The sequence below is a fragment of the Oryctolagus cuniculus genome, chromosome 1 (genome assembly GCF_051225735.1).
Source record: "Oryctolagus cuniculus isolate XC-2025 breed Fujian yellow rabbit chromosome 1, ASM5122573v1, whole genome shotgun sequence".
Taxonomy (NCBI): Eukaryota; Metazoa; Chordata; class Mammalia; order Lagomorpha; family Leporidae; genus Oryctolagus; species Oryctolagus cuniculus.
In genome coordinates, this window is record NC_142867.1 from 7,425,327 (window position 1) to 7,444,051 (window position 18,725).

At 49.2% G+C, this 18,725-nt stretch overlaps 1 protein-coding gene across 3 annotated transcripts in view; it reads left to right on the plus strand.

Annotated features, from left to right (window-relative positions):
* The window catches only part of ATL3 (atlastin GTPase 3), a 56,255-nt gene that overhangs the window by 24,049 nt on the left and 13,481 nt on the right, over positions 1-18,725 (plus strand). For all 3 annotated transcript variants that reach the window (XM_008274336.5, XM_051833087.3, XM_089325897.1), the window contains 5 exons: positions 1,350-1,454; positions 2,700-2,750; positions 14,350-14,406; positions 16,401-16,493; positions 17,154-17,292. In XM_008274336.5, coding sequence (XP_008272558.4) covers positions 1,350-1,454; positions 2,700-2,750; positions 14,350-14,406; positions 16,401-16,493; positions 17,154-17,292 — 445 coding nt within the window. The remainder of the gene's footprint in view (positions 1-1,349; positions 1,455-2,699; positions 2,751-14,349; positions 14,407-16,400; positions 16,494-17,153; positions 17,293-18,725) is intronic.

The window sequence follows — 18,725 nt, forward strand, 5'->3', positions numbered from 1 at the left end:
CTCTGTGTAATTCTTTCAAATAAAAAATAAATCTTATAAAAAAAAAAGAAAATAAAAATAAATAATGTGATGAATGAGACCTGAATATAAACCATAGAAAGTTATGTTACAGTTTCTAAGAATAAGAATACCTTGTAATATTTTCATTTATGTTTGTTACCATAACAGAATGCTTTGACTCTGAAGTGCTTTGACTATGGCTCAGCAGAATTTCACAGAAAGCTTCCTTGCTGGCTTTTGCAGTAATACAGGTGTTAAAAAAGAATCAGGCACTCACTGATGAATTTACTTCTCTTTGTGACTGTATTAACCCTGTCTCGTCTTGGAACTGGGTACTTTATACACGAATTTGAAACTTATTTTTTAAATTATATGACTGAAGATCATAGCAAGTTGTATAAGGATAACAAGTTGTATAAGTGTGCACCTTATTTAACATTTTGCGTACATTGTTTTTAGAGTGGGAATGGATAGAGTCATCAGCTGTTTGGGCACCCTGAAGTTTGACAAAGCCCTGCTGTGTTCGGTGTAGGGCGGTGACAGCCTGGAGTCTCCTTGCTTTCATTTGGCATCTTTGTTGTGTCCTGCTATATCTTTTGTTGAAGTTGAAATAATTTTATCAAGCAAGCAGAAAACACCAGAAATCGGAGAAGTGAATGCAGCCTTACAGTTGTCCCCCTCTCCCAAATCCCAGCCTATAAATGTAAACTAAGTCAAATTAGTACTCAGAACTTGCTTTTTTTTTTTTTTTTTAAAGATTTATGTATTTATTTGAAAGTCAGAGTTACACAGAGAGAGGAGAGGAAGGGAGAGAGAGAGGTCTTCCATCTGTTGGTTCACTCCTCAGATGGCCGCAATGGCCTGAGCTGTGCCCATCCGAAGCCAGGAGCCAGGAGCTTTTTCTGGGTCTCCCACGTGGGTGCAGGGGCCCAAGGACTTGAGCCATCTTCTACTGCTTTCCCAGGCCATAGCAGAGAGCTGGACAGGAAGCGGAGCAGCCGGGTCTCGAACCAGAACCCATATGGGATGCCTGCGCTGTGCCACTTGCTTTTGAATGACAAAAGGCATGTAGGTGACTGGCTGGGTAGTGAGCTCACCGTTGGCAGCGAGTGGCTGTCTGGATTGCTGGGATGGTTTCCCCACTCCCACAGTGCTCCGTGCACCTCCGGCAAATCTCAGCAGGTCTGAGCAGGTGTCGGCTGCAAGGTGCTCTGGTCACAGCCTTTTCTGATAGAACCCACAAGCAGGAGCTTAAGGCTCCTACAGACGTTACCTGTACGTGTAGATTTCTCCTCACATTTCCCCCTTCTCACAGTAATGTCTTCTGCTTGTATTTTCCTGTGTTTCAGGTTGCCGTTGTTCTGATGGATACCCAGGGGGCATTTGACAGCCAGTCGACTGTGAAAGACTGTGCCACCATCTTTGCTCTGAGTACCATGACTAGTTCTGTCCAGGTAAAGTTACGTGACTTGGAAAAGTGTTTGCGAGGGGAATAAGCCAAAGCCAGATGCCGAGTTTCAGCTACTGTTCTGTTCACGAGCCCTGGGGTCAAATGTGAACGCTCTTTCTAGACTTCAGGAGGAAGTTACGCTCTTAGAAGCTCCAGAAGGAGCTGAACTGTCTTTCCACTTTGATCGTAATTATATATAAAATGCTCCAAGAAATGTGTGAAAAGTAAAAATAGAAATAAATCACATGGAAGTGTAGATTTGGAAAACTACTTAGAAAACTTAGGAATGTGATATTTTCTTTATTCTGTTTTTTAAGATTTATTTGAAAGGCAGAATTACAGAGAGAAAGGGAGAGATGGGCAAAGGGGGGGAGAGAGAGAGAGAGAGAGAGAGAGAGAGAGAGAGAGCACGCGTATGCGCGCACGCTTCTATCTTCTGGTTTACTCCCCACATGGCTGCAGTGGCTGGGGCTGGGCCCTGCTGAAGCCAGGAGCCTGAAACTCCATCCTGTCTCCCATGTGGGTGGCAGGGGTCCAAGTACTTGGGCCATCCTCCATTGCCTTCAGTAGGAAGCTGGATCTGAAATGGAGCAGCCTGCACTCTGGTGCTCTGCTACATTGCAGGCAGCCATTTAACCCACTAGGCTGCCGGGTCAGCCCCAGAAAACCATATTTTAAACTGTTAAGGAAGAGGGGCCGGCGCTGTGGCACAGCGGGTTAAATCCCTGGCCTGAAGTGCCGGCATCCCATATGGGCGCCGGTTCTAGTCCCGGCTGCTCCTCTTCCGATCCAGTTCTCTGCTATGGCCTGGGAAAGCAGTGGAAGATGGCCCAAGTCCTTGGGCCCCTGCACCCACATGGGAGACCCAGAAGACGTTCCTGGCTTCGGATCAGCACAGCTTCGGCTGTTGTGGCCATCTGGGGAGTGAACCAGCGGATGAAAGACCTCTCTCTCTCTGTCTCTACCTCTCTCTGTAACTCTGTCCTTCAAATAAATCTTTAAAAGAAAAGAAACAGAGCTCCTAAAACTCTTAAAAAAAAAACTGTTAAGGAAGAATTTTGCAATTTCAACCTTTTGTACATAGTTTTCCAAGATACAGATAATGTGACTGTTACGTTTTCAAAGTAATGGTTCTAGTATGTTCTCATGTGCACGTCTTTCATTGTGCAGAGCTTCTATTCAGTGCCCTAGGCTTAATTCAGATGTCAGAAATCGGCCAGTCGTATCAATGTGGAATTTTGCTTTCTAGATCTACAATTTGTCCCAGAACATTCAGGAAGATGACCTTCAGCAGCTGCAGGTGTGTATGTCTCATCAGAATTGTAACACCGTACTATATAATTTTGAAAAGTTTTAAAGTTAAGAAAAAATTTAGAACCGAGTAGTTTTTATCAGGAGATTGAAATGTGGATGCAGGTTTCCGGTTCGTGGTAATCCCACGCTCGTTTTGCTGGTGTGGCGCTGGGGTGGTCAGAGAAGCCCTGACTGATTAGGGCAGATGGCAGAGACAGTGCAGGAGTAAGTCCTCGGATCTGTTGTTGGGGGTGCCGAGCAGCAGGAAGAAAGGCCCCGAGCTGGAGTGGCCTTCCCTTCAGGACCAGGGAACGGCGAGGAGGCCAGTGCGAGTGACGGAAGGGGCCAAGCGATGCAGTCGGAGCGGCGGGGAGGTCGGGACAGCACAGGGCTTGGAGCCGGGAAGGGTTGATGTTACCCCACATTCTGGCTGCTGTGTTTGGATTTTGGGGTGGCGGGTGGTAAGGGTGCGCTCAGGGAGACTGGTCATGGAGCTGTGGTGGTAAACCGGGGAGGTGAGGTAAGCGAGGAGGTGGGGATTGGTCAGAGGCCCGGAGAGCAGAATGTTCGTGGTACCTGAGGGCCCTTGTTATTGCTGTCACGTGACTTCCGTTCTCTGTAGCCCTGGTTCTCACCTGTTTGTCCTGCAAAACCCCTCAGAGGGAGCCCAGGGCTGGGTGCAGTCCTGCAGTGCTCCTGAGACCGCCTCTCCTGTGCACCCCCAGGAAACACATCGGCACCAAGTGACTGTGGCTGTCCTCACTGTAGGGGTTTCCTCGGCTTAGTGTATTTTGTATTCCTTTATTTTATTTTTAAAGATTTATTTATTTATTTGAAAGGCAGTATTTCAGAGAGAGAGAGAGAGAGAGAGGAAGGGACAGAGAATTCTTCCATCTGCCGGTTCACTCCCCAAATGGCTGCAATGGCCAGAGCTGGGCAGGTCTGAAGTCAGGAGCCAGGAGCTTCTTCAGGGTCTCCCACGTGGGTACAGGGGCCTGAGGACTTGCACCATTTTCTACTGTTTTCACAGGCCATTACCAGGGAGCTGGATTGGAAGTGGAGCAGCTGGGACTAGAACCAGCACCATGTGGGGTGCTGGCACTATAGGTGGCAGTTTTACCTGTGACACCAGTCCCTGTGTTCCTTTAAAAAAACCAAAGAAGGTGATTTTTAAGCTTTGGCCTCAGTGCTGCTCTAAGAGCAGTAGCTTGTACTCACCATCAGTGGTTCAGTGTCAGCCTCCTGGCGCAGCGGTTGAGAATGGTTGCCCCATGAAGCATTCCAGCAAAGCTTAGTTGGTCAGCGAGCCACGGAAATGTACCTTCTAAGCTCCTTCCTTTCACACATTGTTTGCGTGCCTACCCAGTGTGAGGAAGAGATCCCGGGTTAGAGTTGTCTGCAGTAGACACAGCTCTCACGTTCTCACCTCTCACCTGAGGTGCTGAATGGACAAGGGCCTGAAAACAACAGAAGTGGTTGGTCTCCCGGGTGTGAGGCCAGAAGCCGCACATAAAGGGGTCGACAGGCCGTGCTGTCTGAAGCCTGGGGGGTAAAATCTCTTCTTGCCACGGCCTGGCTTCTGGTAGCTGCTGGCACCTTTGGCCGTCCTCAGCTTGCAGTTGCAGCCCTCGGGGCTCCGCTTCTGTCTTCACAGGGCCACTGGCTTCCCTCCGTGTCGTTCTGTGTCATTCTCCTTTCTGTGTTTTTGTTTTCTTGTGAGGACGCCAGTCATGCTGGAGGAGGGCCCACCCCAGCGACCTTGTCTTCAACTCATGACGAGCATGTTTCCTTCCAAATAAGGTCTTGTTCTTGGGTGCTGGGTGTGAGGATGTCACCATATTTTTTTGCAGGAGACATTTCGCCCTAAACAGGTGGTAAGGAAATGATGACACAGTTACAGGATTTTCCTTTGATACTGTTCTCGAGAGCTCCACCCTCTGATTGCTCGTGTCTAAGCGTACCTTTCCCGTACTCGTTTCAGCACCAGCCTGTCCTGATTCTTTTTGTCCTCCACAGTCTCGTAGTTCTTGGAAGGATTCCCTCGTATGTGATCTTAGGATAGCTTTCCCACTGACCTTAGTGTTTCCAGTCTCTCCTCTCTAAGAACCATGTTTCACATTGTGGAGTCATCACTCTCTCTTTTAAAGATTTATTTATTTGAAAGGCAAAGTGATGGGGGGAGAGAGGGAAAGAGAGAGAGGGATAGAGAGAAAGAGAGAGAGATTGTCCATCAGCTGGTTCACTCCCCAAATGCTGCAATGACCAGGGCTGCACCAGGCTGAAGCCAGGAGCTAGGAGCTTCTTCCGGGTCTCCCAGATGGGCTCAGAGGCCCAAGTTCTTGGGCCAGCCTCCACTGTTTTCCCAGGCACATTGTCAGGGAGCTAGGTCAGAAATGGAGCAGACGGAGCAGCTGGGACTCGAACCCACATCCACATGGGATGCTGGCACTGCAGACAGCAGCTTAACCTGCTGCACCACAACACTAGCCCCTAGTTTAATAGTGGTGTTTTTTTTTTTTTTTTTTTTTTTTTTTTGCCAGGCAGAGTTAGACAGAGAGAGAGACAGAGAGAAAGGTCTTCCTTCCATTGATTCACCCCCAAAATGGCTGCTACGGCCGGTGCACTGTGGCTGGCGCGCTGCGCCGATCCGAAGCCAGGAGCCAGGTGCTTCCTCCTGGTCTCCCATGTGGGTGCAGGGCCCAAGCACCTGGGCCATCCTCCACTGCCTTCCCAGGCCACAGCAGAGAACTGAACTGGAAGAGGAGCAGCCGGAACAGAATCCAGCGTCCCAACTGGGACTAGAACCCGGGGTGCCGGTGCCACAGGTGGAGGATTAGCCAAGTGAGCCATGGCACCGGCCAGTTTAATAGTTTTTTAAAAAGAGGTTTTAGAATAAAATGCTTAAATTTGTGACTTCGGAGGTGGAACAGTTACGGGTGACAGAGTCCATGATGTGGAGATTGCCAGAGGTGACATGGCGAGGAGTTGCCAGGCAGGGATTGAGTGGCGGTGCCTTGGACAGAGGAGAAGCCTGGGGCTTGGTGGGTGAGAAGGCACAATGGTTGGCAGGAAGACGGCAGGAAGTGCGGGAAGGAGGTCATACAGAACAGCACAGACCCTACAGAGTAGGGCTTTTTACATCACAGTGGGGAAGGGTGGTGTAGAAGTGACAAAGGGAAGGACACAGTCACAGCCGCACTTTGTGGTCCTGAGATACAAGGATTCTGGGAGAGACTAACAGCCACTGCTTAAGATGTTAGCAAGGAAAATTGCTCCCTCAAGTTTTAGTCAAAGAGGTAGAAGCAGCGATCAGAGAAGTGGCTGGGAATATAGCAGAGTTTCTTCTCCGTCAGCCTGAAGTTGCAGATGTTATAGTGGGAGTATCTGGGGGCGGGGATGGGAGCTGGTGCATCACATGAGTGACAGTGCCATGGACTGCAGGGCTGGGGCGAGGGGTGTGGCTACCATTAGGGCATTCACTGGTGGAAACAGGGGCGATAGATGTGGTGGATTTGCGAACTGGAGGTTTACTCACGTTAAATGACTGGACTTCATGGCCAAAGGGCGTGTCTTAGTCGACAGGGCTGATGGCCGACCCAGCAACTGCATACTTACAAATGCTACAAAGGAGAATATGCTGTCTGTGTGTCTGGAAATCCACAAAAATCTTAAAAATTAACCTAGTTAGGTACCCATCACACATTACATATGTGAAAAGCAGGTTTTCTTTTGAACTTTACTTAAATTTATTATTTATTTGAAAGGAAGAGAGAGAGGGAGGGAGGAAGGGGGAGAGAGCGCGAGAGAGCGAGCGAGTGAGCGAGCTGTCTTCCATCCGCTGCTTCACTCCTCACATGCGTGCTGGGCCAGTGCTGGGCCAGGCTGAAGCCGGGAGCTTGGAAGTCAGTCCAGGTCTCCCGCAGGGGTGGCGGGCACTCAGCCCCTTTGACTACTTTGTCCTGCTGCTTCCCGGGGTCTGCATTACTGGGAAGCTGGAGTCAGGAGTGGGGCCAAGTACAAACCCAGCATCCTGATCTGGGATGTGAGCGTCCCAGGTGGTGCCTTAGCCGCCAGGCCAGTGTCCACCCCAGACTCGGCTCTCTGGTTCTCCACTCTTCACTCAGTTTCCTTCCCCTCATTCTTCCAATCATTGTATCACAAGTTTTGGTTAAAAAAAATCATGCTTCTGGCTGAAAAGCCCATGAGAGTATTTCAGGCATGGAAAGCCAAGACACTCTGGCAAAAAGATCTCTGGGAGTGAGATCCCAGTGGAAAGAACAGGTCTTCAAAGAGGGAGGTGCCTTTCTCTGAAGGGAGGAGAGAACCTCCACTTTGACTATGACCGTGTCTAAACAAGATAAGAGTCGGAGAACTCAAGGGGCTTCCATAGCCTTGGAAACTCATAACTGGTGCATAGGGAGATTACTGATGCCATAAACAGGAGTGTCAATTGGTAAAGTCAACAACAGGAGTCACTGTGTACTTACTCCTCATGTAGGATCTCTGTCCTTAATGTGCTGTACACTGAGGCTTAATGCTATAATGAGTACTCAAACAGTATATTTCACTTTGTGTTTCTATGGGGGTGCAAACGATTGAAATCTTTACTTAATGTACACTAAACTGATCTTCTGTAAAAAAAAAAAAAAAAAAGAAATTATCAATTCCCAACTTGACTCTCACTGGGATTAAACATGACAATAGGACTGATCTGATTTCATCATCATTTAAAAAAAATCATCTATTATTTTTCACTTTATGTTTCTGTGTGGGAGCAAACTGTTGAAATCCTTACTTAAGGTATACTAAGCTGATCTTCTGTATATTAAGATAATCGAAAATGAATCTTGATGTGAATGGAAGGGGAGAGGGAGTGGGAAAGGGGAGGGTTGTGGGTGGGAGGGACGGTATGGGGGGGGGAAGCCATTGTAACCCATGAGTCGTACTTTGGAAATTTATATTCATTAAATAAAAGATAAAAAATAAAAAAAAATCATGCTAACCGTATGGTACAGGTGTGTGTGTGTATGTGTGTGTGTGTCTGTGTGTGTGCATGTTCCTCACAGCTGAGGCTTATTGTGAGCTACGATTGCATTTCTTGAAATTACCTTTATTCCTTTTTCATTTCAGTTTAGGTTCCTATATGCTGGTCACTAGAGCATCTACAAACTGATAGCTCCTGACACTTCTCAGCTCTTAGTCCTTGAGGTTCTGCTGTGCTCTTCCGCTGCCATTGGAGCCTCTTCTAGGCTGGTGTGCAGCTGTCATCTCTGCCTCACTCTTTTTTTTTTTTTTTTTTTTTTTTTGGCCAGATGTAGGTCTCTTTCTTTATTTGTAAAACAACAAAAGAAACTTTATTTTTTTATGCAGTTGTTTTTCTTTTTTTTTTGCCCCCCCCCCAAACCTTTTATTTAAGGAATACAAACTTCATGCATTTCATAAATACAACTTTAGGAATATAGTGATTCTTCCCACCATACCTGCCCTCCCTCCCATCCTCTCTCCCACCCCTTCTCCTCCCTCTCCCATTCCCAGTCCCATTCTCTAAGATCCATTTTTGATTAACTTTATACACAGAAGACCAACTCTATATTAAGTAAAGAGTTCCACAATTTGTGTACACACACACACACACACACACACACAACTGTTCCTCAACAGTCAGGACAAGGGCTGTTCAAAGTCATTGCATCTTGAAGTTAATTTCACTTTTTTTTTTTTTTTTTAGAAACTTAATTAACTTTAAGAAGTACCCAGGAATGATACATCTTTTGCGATCACTTAGATGTAATTATAATACAATTCTTTAAGGACAGAGGTCCTGCATTGGAAGTTAGTGTGCAGTGACTCGTTGTTAATTTAACACTTGGCCAGCGCCGCGGCTCACTAGGCTAATCCTCCGCCTTGCGGCGCCGGCACACCGGGTTCTAGTCCCGGTCGGGGCACCGGATTCTGTCTCGGTTGCCCCTCTTCCAGGCCAGCTCTCTGCTGTGGCCAGGGAGTGCAGTGGAGGATGGCCCAAGTGCTTGGGCCCTGCACCCCATGGGAGACCAGGAGAAGCACCTGGCTCCTGCCATCGGATCAGCGTGGTGCGCTGGCCGCAGCGCGCCGGCCGCGGCAGCCATTGGAGGGTGAACCAACGGCAAAAGGAAGACCTTTCTCTCTGTCTCTCTCTCTCTCACTGTCCACTCTGCCTGTCAAAATAAAAAAAAAAATTTAAGTTAACACTCTTATATATATCCCCTGAGGCTCTTGACATGAGCTGCCTAGACTATGGAAGCCTTTTGAATCCACAAACTCTATCAGTATTTAGACAAGGCCATAAGCAAAGTGGAAGTTTTCTCCTCCCTTCGGAGAAAAGTACCTCCTTCTTTGATGACCACTTCTTTCCACTGGGGTCTTACACACCGAGGTCCTTCATGTAGGACATTTTTGCCACAGTATCCTGGCTTTCCATGCCTGAAATGCCCTCTGGGCTTTTCAGCCAGACCAGAATGCCTTAAGGGCTGATTCTGAGGTCAGGGTGTTATATAAAGTGGTTGTCATTCTATGAGTCTGCTGTCTGCCATGCTCTTGCAGCAGCTTTTCACTTCATGCTTCAGTGGGATCCCACTTGTTCTTTTGTTTTTTCATGCCTTGTTCATTCTCATTCTCCAGTAGGTTCCTGAGAAAGGATGAATGGGAGATAACTCTTGCAGATCTTAGAATCTTTTTTTTTTTTAAGGTTTATTTATTTATTTGAAAGGCAGAGTTAGAGAGAAAGGGAGAGAGGGAGATCTTGCATCCTCCCCAAATGGCTACAATGGCCAGGGCTGGGCCAGGCTGAAGCCAGGAACCTGGAACTCCTTCTGAGTCTCCCACCTGGTTTCGGGGACCCAAGGACTTGGGATATCTTCTTCTGTTTTCCCAGACACATTAGGAAGTAGCTGGATTGGAAGTGGAGCAAAGACAGGAATGAGCACCCATACTGGCATCACAGGCAGCACTTAACCCACTGTGCCACAATGCTGCCCCCACCCCCCCCCCCGAGAATATCTTAATATTACCTAAGAATTATTGAATGGAGATAATTTTCTGTTAGAGTCATAAAGGCACTGGGGCTGGTGTTGTGTCGTAGCCTGCGACACCATCATCCCATATGGGCGCCTGCTCTAGTCCCTGCTGTTCCATATCTGATCCAGTTCTTGGCTAATGTGCCTGGGGAGGCAGTGGAGGATGGCTCAAGTGCTTGGGCCCTTGCACCCATGTGGGAGACCTGGAAGAAGCTCCTGGCTCCTGGCTTTGGCCTGGCCCAGCCCAGGCTGTTGCGGCCATTTGGGGACTGAATCAGCAGATGGAAGATCTCTCTTGCTCTCAGTTTCTCCTCTCTCTTTCTGTAACTCTGCCTTTCAAATAAACAAAATAAATATTTAAAAAAAAGTTGTGAAGGCGTTGCCTCACTGTCTTCCAGCCTCCAAGTGTTGGTGCCAGAGTCCTGGATTATTGGATTCCAGAACCTTTTTACCCAACCGTTTTGTTTCTCTGAAGCCTATAAGATCTTGGCATGAAAAAAAAATTTTTTTTTTTTTTGACAGGCAGAGTGGACAGTGAGAGAGAGACAGAGAGAAAGGTCTTCCTTTTTCCGTTGGTTTATCCCCCGATGGCCACTGTGGCTGGCGCGCTGTGGCCAGCGCACCGCGCTGATCCAAAGCCAGGAGCCAGGTGCTTCTCCTGGTCTCCCATGGGGTGCAGGGCCCAAGCACTCGGGCCATCCTCCACTGCACTCCCTGGCTACAGCAGAGAGCTGGCCTGGAAGAGGAGCAGCCGGGACAGAATCCGGGGCCCCAACCGGGACTAGAACCCGGTGTGCCGGCGCCGCAGGCGGAGGATTAGCCTAGTGAGCCGCGGCACTGGCCAATAATGCATTTATACGTGGAGTTTTTCTCCATCCTTTGTAAATGCAAATCTGAAAGATGAGGTATTGTGAATTGCTTAAACTGAGATATAGTAACTGGATTATGTTAAAAAGCAACATATGGAGACTAAAATAGAGATCCTGGAAATTATAACAGCAAACATGGAAAATTCAGTGGAGGAAGAGTTAGAATATACGTTGGAGGAACTGGCATTGTGGTGCAGAGGGTAAAGCCGCTGTCTGTGGTGCCAGCATCGCATGTCAGAGTGCTGGTGTGCATCTAGGCCGCTGCGCTTTCAGTCCAGCTCCTGGATACTGTGCCTGGGAAAGCAGCAGAAGATGCCCAAGTACCTGGACTCCTGCCACCCCCATCGGAGACTTGGTGGAGTTCCTGGCTCCTGGCTTAGGCCTGGCCCAGCCCTGGAGTGGCTATTTGTGGCCATTTGGGGCATGAACCAGTGGATGGAAGATATCTAGACCTTCCACCCCCCTTAACTCTGCCTTCCAAATAAATAAAACAAATCTTATAATATATATATATATGTATATATATACACACACACACATTGGAGAAAATTTCCCTAGTAGGTTGAATGAAGATACAAAGAGTAGAAACTGGGAAGGAGGGAGGTAGTGAAGGAGAGAAAGAAGAAAAGAAAGAAAAGATGGGAGGAGGAAGAAGTGGAGGAGTGGGAGAGGCCACTTACACAAAAGGGAAAACAAGGTTTAACAGTTTACACACAGTAGTGTACAAGAGACCAGAGACAGTGCAGGGAAAGAAAATGACAGCGGTGGTACAAGATGAAGCTCTGGGTGCTGGTGTTATGGCGTAGAAGGTTCAGCCTCTGCCTGCAGTGCCTGCATCCCACATGGGCAACAGTTTGAGTCCTGGCTGCTCCACTTCCTGTCCCTCTCCCTGCTAATGCACCTGGGAAAAGCTGTGGAGGATGGCCCAAGTACTTGGGCCCCTGCACCCATGTGAGAGACCTGGGAGAAGCTCCTGGCTCCTGGCTTTGGCCTATCTCAACCCTAGCCATTTTGGTGATTTGGGGATTGAATGAGTGGATGGAAGATTCTTTCTCTCTCTCTTTCCTTCTTCTTGTCTCTCTGTATCTCTTCCTTTCAATTAAATAAATCCTTAAACAGATGCCCTTCAGTTTTTTTGTTTGTTTGTTTTTTCTGCCTGAGGCTTCCTCAAAGGTTTGTGGTCCATGGCTGTGCACATAGAGTGGGCCGCTAAGCAGTTGAGCTTTGGTAGAAGAGTGGCCTTGGGTCCTGGACTGGATCTCCGTGCGGCAGTGGGGCACGATTCTGAGGCTCGTCTGTTGCATTTGCAGACCTGGACTCTTGGGCTGTCAGCTGAAGGGAGCTAAGGTGTCTCCTGGTTCAGTCTCTGTACTTTGACTTAAGCACTTGCTTCCAGGAAGGTAGGGGACGTACTGCGAACCTCAGCTGAGTTTGGTATCTGGGGCTAGATTTTTTATGGTTTATCCTCCAGGTGTTGGGTAGGAAAGTAGGCGTCAGCCTGTGTGTGTGAGAGGGGCCGGAGGAACAAACACGGTAGTTCGTGCTGTTGGACGAGTGAAGGAACGAAGACGTGTGCCTTGGCAACAGCTGGGCAGTTACACATCGCAGATCCTGCTGTGTCCATAGTCTTGTGGGGGTTCCAGGGAATCCTCCCAGCCTGGCACCAGGGGGCTGTGTGGTCTGGTAACACTGCGCTCATGAAGGCCCTGGAGGAGCTTCCCCAATCTCACGCCCGGAACACCCTCCTCCACCCTGCAACACCTCATACGTGAAGTGGGGGGGAAGAAACGGCAGGGGCAGGTGTGCCCATACCCATCAGTAACCCGGACGGATGCAGACCGTGTGCTCAGTTCTTGGCCGAGGTGCCTCTCAGGTGTGTTCTCTTCCTTAAGCATCACTGGCTTGCTTCCTCACTTCCGAAATTCCTTTTTCTTAAGATTTATTTATTTCAAAGAGTTACACAGAAAGGGAGGGATGGAGGAGAGGGGAGAGAGGAGCGCGCGCGCGCGAGAGAATCTTCCATTTGCTGCTTCACTCCTCAAGTGGCTGCCAATGGCTGGGGCTAAGCCAGGCCGAAGCCAGGAACCAAGAGCTTCTTCTGGGTCTCCCACGTGGGTTCAGGGGCCCAAACACTTGAGGTATCTTTCACTGCTTTGCTCAGTTCCTTAGCAAGGAACTGGGTTGAAGTGGAGCAGCTGGGACTTGAACCTGGCTCCCATATGGGATGCTGGCATTGCATGCAGTGGCTTAACCTGTTACGCCATGACTCAGGCCCCTGAAACTCTTATGGGAAGACAGGAACCTTGGCTCGTGGCGTCCCTGGTAACACGGGCGGTCTACTTCCTGTCCGGGAGCAGGAAGCAGGTGGGATGAGGGTGGGGATCTGGCAGTGTTGGTGTGCTCTATAAAGACTTCCAGATACTTCCTTCATTCCAGCCCCTCTGCCGTGCCCCTCCTGCAAGGTAGCTGTGTGCTTGTGTTTTCTGAGCCTACCAGGGACTCTGCTGAGAGAATCTGTTAGTTTCCTGTTGGCTCCTGCTTCTCCCAGATTTCTTAGCAGTGTAGGAAAAGCCAAAACCCTGGGCAGTTGTCGTTTGTTTGCTTTCCATTCAGGATGTCTTTAATTGCTCTTGTGTGCCCTCACAGTGCTTGCCAGCCTCTCTGTCCTGTGAGTTTATAACTCCAAGCTTTGCTTCGTTATCGTTAGAGAGGCTCCATGAAGAAACAGAGGTGAACGTCCGTGTGAACCCTGGTCTTACAGAGGCCATTCCGTTGCGTCAGGGCCTAAACCAGTCTTGTGGGGGTTCCAGGGTTTAGTGATCCACTTTTTACGCAGATGTCTTCACTGAGGAGGAGCCGTTTGAGTAAAGACTAAGAGGTGACGCAGCTGGTCAGTAGGACATCAGGAGCCAGGCGGAGGCCCTGAGGCACAGTGCCCAGTGTTTGAGGATCTGCAGGGAGGCCCAGTGTGGCTGGATCACACTGTAGGACTGGCTTTTTAATCTGTTTTTTTAATTTTGTTATTTATTTCATTTAAAAGGCAGAGACAGAGAGAGAAAGATCTTTCCACCTGCTGGTTCACTCCCCAAATGCTCACAACAACCAGGGCTGGCCAGGCCAAAGCCAAGATCTTGGAACTCATCTGGGTCTCCCACGTGGATGGCTGACACCCCTTGAACCATCACCTGCTGTTTCCCATGGTGCACAGTAGCAGGAAGCTGGGATTGGGAACAGAGCAGGGACTCAAACCCAGGCAATGGAATATGAGATGCACAGGCCCCAAGCAGCAGAGGAATCCCTGTGCCAGACGCCTGCCCCAGGACTGGCCTTTGTCCTGGATGAGATTGCAAGGTTTTGAGTAGAAGCAGTGTGGGGCCTAACCATGCTGCTGTATCGAGAGTCGGCACGGAGGGCCCTTAGGAGGCTCCTGCAGTATGTCAGGCCTTGTGGAAGGAGCGTGCAGTTGGATTCTGGATTCGCTGGCAAACCGGGATGTGGGCTGTGCGAGGGCAGTAGCCAAGCGGATGTCGGGGTTCATGGTGCCTGTGGTGTTTAGAAGCTGAACTTATGTCTCATGGAAGCAGTGTCCAGTCTGTTAACCGAATACTTGGCTAAAGAATAACCACAGAGGCATTTAAGTAGTTTTGCGTTGCAAACCATCATTTTTTTTTTTTTTTTTTTATAGCTCTTCACAGAGTATGGCCGCCTGGCAATGGATGAAATTTTCCAGAAGCCTTTCCAGGTAAAACATTAACTCTGGGATTTAGTTCCCAGGCCAGATCTGGCCTGCCGCCTGTTTTCATATGAGCTATGGGTGAAGCATGGTTTTAATATTTTTAAACAGTTGAAAAAGCGGGAAAAAGAGAATAATACTTTATTGGATGTGTCAGTGATCCGAAACCGAGACGTCAGTGTCCGTCGCTGGGTTCTCATGGGGCTAAGCTGTGCCCATTGCATGTGTGGGAGTCCCGCCCGGGCTGTTTCTGCTCACCACCGCAGAGCTGAGCGGTGCTTATCACACAGCCCCTTACAGCAAGTGTGTGCTGACCCCAAAGATGAGCGGTGCTTTGAGGATGTGTTACTCCCTTTTTTAAAATTTATTTCAAAAATTTTTATTTATCTGTGAGTTAGAAGTTACAGAGAGAGGGAGAGACAGAAAGGTCTTCCATCTGCTGGTTCGTGCCCCAAATGGCCACCAGGGCCGAAGCTTGGCCGCTCTGGAGCCAGGAGCTTCCTCTGCTTCTCGTGTGCAGGTTCAGGGACCCAAGCTTGGCCACCTTCCACTGCTTTCCCAGGCCATCTGCAGGGAGCTGGCTCGGAAGTGGAGCAGCTGGGACTCGAACCTGGCCCATATAGGATGCTGGTGCTGCAGGCAGTGGCTCAGCCCACTTCGCCGCGGCATCAGCCCCATCCTTTTCCTCTTTGACGTTAACTTCGGGTCTGGTATTGTGACCCAGTGTGTGGGCTGCGCTGTCTTCTCTCTTGTCCTCTGCACTATGCGTTCTCACCCTCAGGGCCGAGCACCAAGCTGAGTATCTCCTCATCAGTGTCTTCCTTCTGCTCCTGTTAACCTGTGCGAACAAAAAGAACAGACTGGATACGCTGGCCTTACATTGGCTTGCACTTGTCCTTCCGGTGTTTGAAGTTTCTAAGCCATTACAAAGTAGGTAGATCCCGGGGCCGGCATTGTGGCAGAGTGGGTTGCCTGCTACCTACAACACTGGCATCCCCAGTGGGCATCAGTTCACTGCTCCACTTCCTATCCAGCTCCCTGCTGGTGTGTCTGGGGAAGCAGCAGAGGAGGGCCTAAGTGCTTGGGCCCCTGCCACCCAGGTGGGAGACACAGATGAAGCTCCTGGTCTTCAGTCTGGCCCAGCCCTGGCCGTTGGCAGCCACTCGAGGAGTGAACCAGCAGATGGAATATTCTCTTTCTGCCTCTCTCTCTCCCTCCTCATCTCCCCCCACATCCATGTAACTCTGCCTTCCAAACAATAATTTTTTTTAGATGTATGTTATTTATTTGAAAGGCAGAGTTCGGGGCCAGTGTTTTGGTGTAGCTGGTAAATCTGCCACCTGTGGTGCCGTATGGGCACCATTTGAATCCTTGCTGCTCCACTTTCAATGCAGCTCCCTGCTGGTGTGCATGGGAAAGCAGCGGAGGATGGCCCAAGTGCTTGGGCCCCTGCCTGCATGTGGGAGTCCTGAAAGATGCTCCTAGCTCCTGGCTTTGGACTGGGATATTTCTGTGTAACTCTTTCAAATAGATAAATCTTTAAAAAAAAAAAAGTGGGGGGTGGGGGAGGGAGGACGTGGAGAGAGAGAGATCTTCCATCTGCTGGTTTACTCTCCAAATGGCTGCAACGATCAGGGCTGGGCCAGGTCGAAGCCAGGAGCCAGGAGCTTTTTCCGGGTCTCCCACGTGGGTACAAGAACCCAGGTACTTGGGCATCTTCTGCTTTCCCAGGCTATTGGCAGGGAGCTGGATCAGAAGTGGAGCAGTGGGGACTCAAACTCATGCCATGTAGGATGCCACAGACGGTGGCTTTACTCGCTATACCACAACGCTGGCTCTCCAGGATAAATCTTAAAAAAAAAGAAAAAGAAAAAGCAGGGCAATCCTTTAGCACATTTCCCTGTCCCCTTGGAGGAAGCTGGCATCCTGCAGAGAAGTAATGCAGCTGTCCTGAAAATGCAGCCACGCACCATTACACTGTGCTCTGTTCTCTCCCTAAATAGACACTGATGTTTTTGGTTCGGGACTGGAGCTTCCCTTACGAATATGGCTATGGGCTGCAAGGGGGCATGGCGTTCCTGGAGAAGCGTTTGCAGGTGAGTGGGAGCTCGGCCTTCTGAGGAGTTAGCTGAGAGGCGCGCAGCTCGCTCATTTGCCTCTGGCTGTTGCTTTAAAACATGATTGGAAATGATGTTCGGTGTTTTAGATATGTATGAGTCTTAGCACAGACCAGTGTTATTTATTCATGGTATGTAACGCACAGGGAGTGTAGGGGAGAACTGTGGGCGGAAGCTCCCGAACGTTGAATATAACTTCCATTTCACATCGTAGACCAGGTCCTGTGTGTGCCTTTACAGTGTCATATTCAAATTCTTAGTTCTGTTGTTTTTATTCAAATTTCTTATTTGGTTTGGTGTGGACATAAACGGGTCCAGCCTGTTTCCCCCAAAATCAAAACACAGGACTCCTTTGTCAGTCACCTCCAACCGGTTAGGTCGTCCTTTCTGCACAAGCCTGCCCTTGTTCTCAGTGTTTGTGCAACATGCTCTGTTCAGAAACTTCGCTCCCTGTGTGCTTGCTGTGGGAGCCAAGCCAGGTCAGTCCCACGTGGACATTCGTGCGTCTCAGGGCTCTGTGTTTTCTCTTTGGCCGCCGTGGTGTCAGAGTTGGGGCGTCTTCCTTCCTTTGTTCTACTTCTGGTGGCCCCAGTGGAGGAAGCCAAATGGTCCTTGGTAAATGGTTGGTCTCCATTGCAGGTGAAGGAACACCAACACGAAGAAATTCAGAACGTCCGGAACCACATCCACTCGTGCTTCTCTGATGTCACCTGTTTCCTCTTACCACATCCGGGGCTGCAGGTGGCCACGAGCCCTGACTTTGATGGGAAATTGAAAGGTGCGTTAGCACGTGTTAAGCATGTGACTTGTTCTTTGGAATTAAATAATGACAGTGAGTGTCAATGACAAATCAAGCAATGCTTCACGGACACAGAGTGTCTCTTAGAACAGTATTTCACGTCTGGTTCGTATTTTGTTCCTCACTTACTGAGACTATCAGAGTTCGTTTACCTCAGTTTCTGTGTCTTAGAAATAGCCGTTGAGGGTCTTTCTGAGATACATGCTATAGTTACTGGTTTGTAAGCGATACAGGTGCTCAATAAAGGAAGACCAAACATTCAGTAAGATTAACTTCTGAGGACAGGCACCCGATGCGAGTTACTGCCGACCACCCGGGGCTGGGTCCCGCGCTGATGCCAGGAAGTGTTGATCTAGATGTAGTCACAGCTGGGACTCAGGGGCCCATTACCTCATTTTTGGTCCTTATTCACCGAGGCTGCGTCACCGAATAGCTGGCCCTCAGTTGACACACGTGTTAAACTGGGCACTTTGTTTACAAGCTCATCTGAGCTTCTTGGGCTCCCCGTAAAGTGGTGATAATCACAGCTGCCAATTTTAGAGCCCCTCAGGTCCTCACCCTGTGCTGTGCACCCAGGAGTTCCATGAAGTCAGTGTCACTTCCTTTATTCTAGAATTCACAAACGAGAAAAGTTAAATAACTCAGAGTGCTTGACTGAACGTGGTGGGGCAGAGCCTCATCCAGATGCCTCTGCCCCCAGAGCCGTGGCCTGGCAGAATTCAAGTTCTTCTGTTACTCGGGGCGCTCACCTGGAGGCTGTTTGGGTACCAGGGGAACTTGCCTTTCAAACTGGAAGGTTCTCGTAACCTAATTTTTTAAAGATGTATTTATTTATTTGAAAGAATTACAGAGAGAGGGAGAGACAGAGAGAGGTCTTCCATCTGCTGGTTCATTCTCCAGATGGCTGCAAAAGCAAGGTCTGGGCCAGGCCAAAGCCAGGGGTTTCTTCTGGGTCTCCTATATGGGTGTAGGGGCCCAAGCACTTGGGCCATCTTCCGCTGCTCTTCCCAGGCCATTAGCAGGGAGCTGGATGGGAAGTAGAGCAGCCTGGACACAAAGTGGCACCCACATGGGATGCCGGCATTGCAGGCAGCGGCTTTACCTGCTATGCCACAATGCCAGCCCCCAGAGTCTCATCTTAAATGTAAGATGCATCCTTTTCAATTTATTTGATCAAAGGAAATGAATGTCCTTGTTCAACTTTAGACTGGCATCCCAGCTGGTCTTAGCATTGCCAGAGCAGAATCGAGAGCCGTGCCCTTTACCTTCTGTGGGTTGCTCATGTGACCCTCTGAACTGGTTGGCAGCTGTCCTGAGGAGGAGACTTCCCGCACCTGTTACACAGGAACTGCGATCCAAGATCAGACCCGGCCTTGGCTGAGAAATCTGCCTCGGCAGCACTGGAGCCAGGA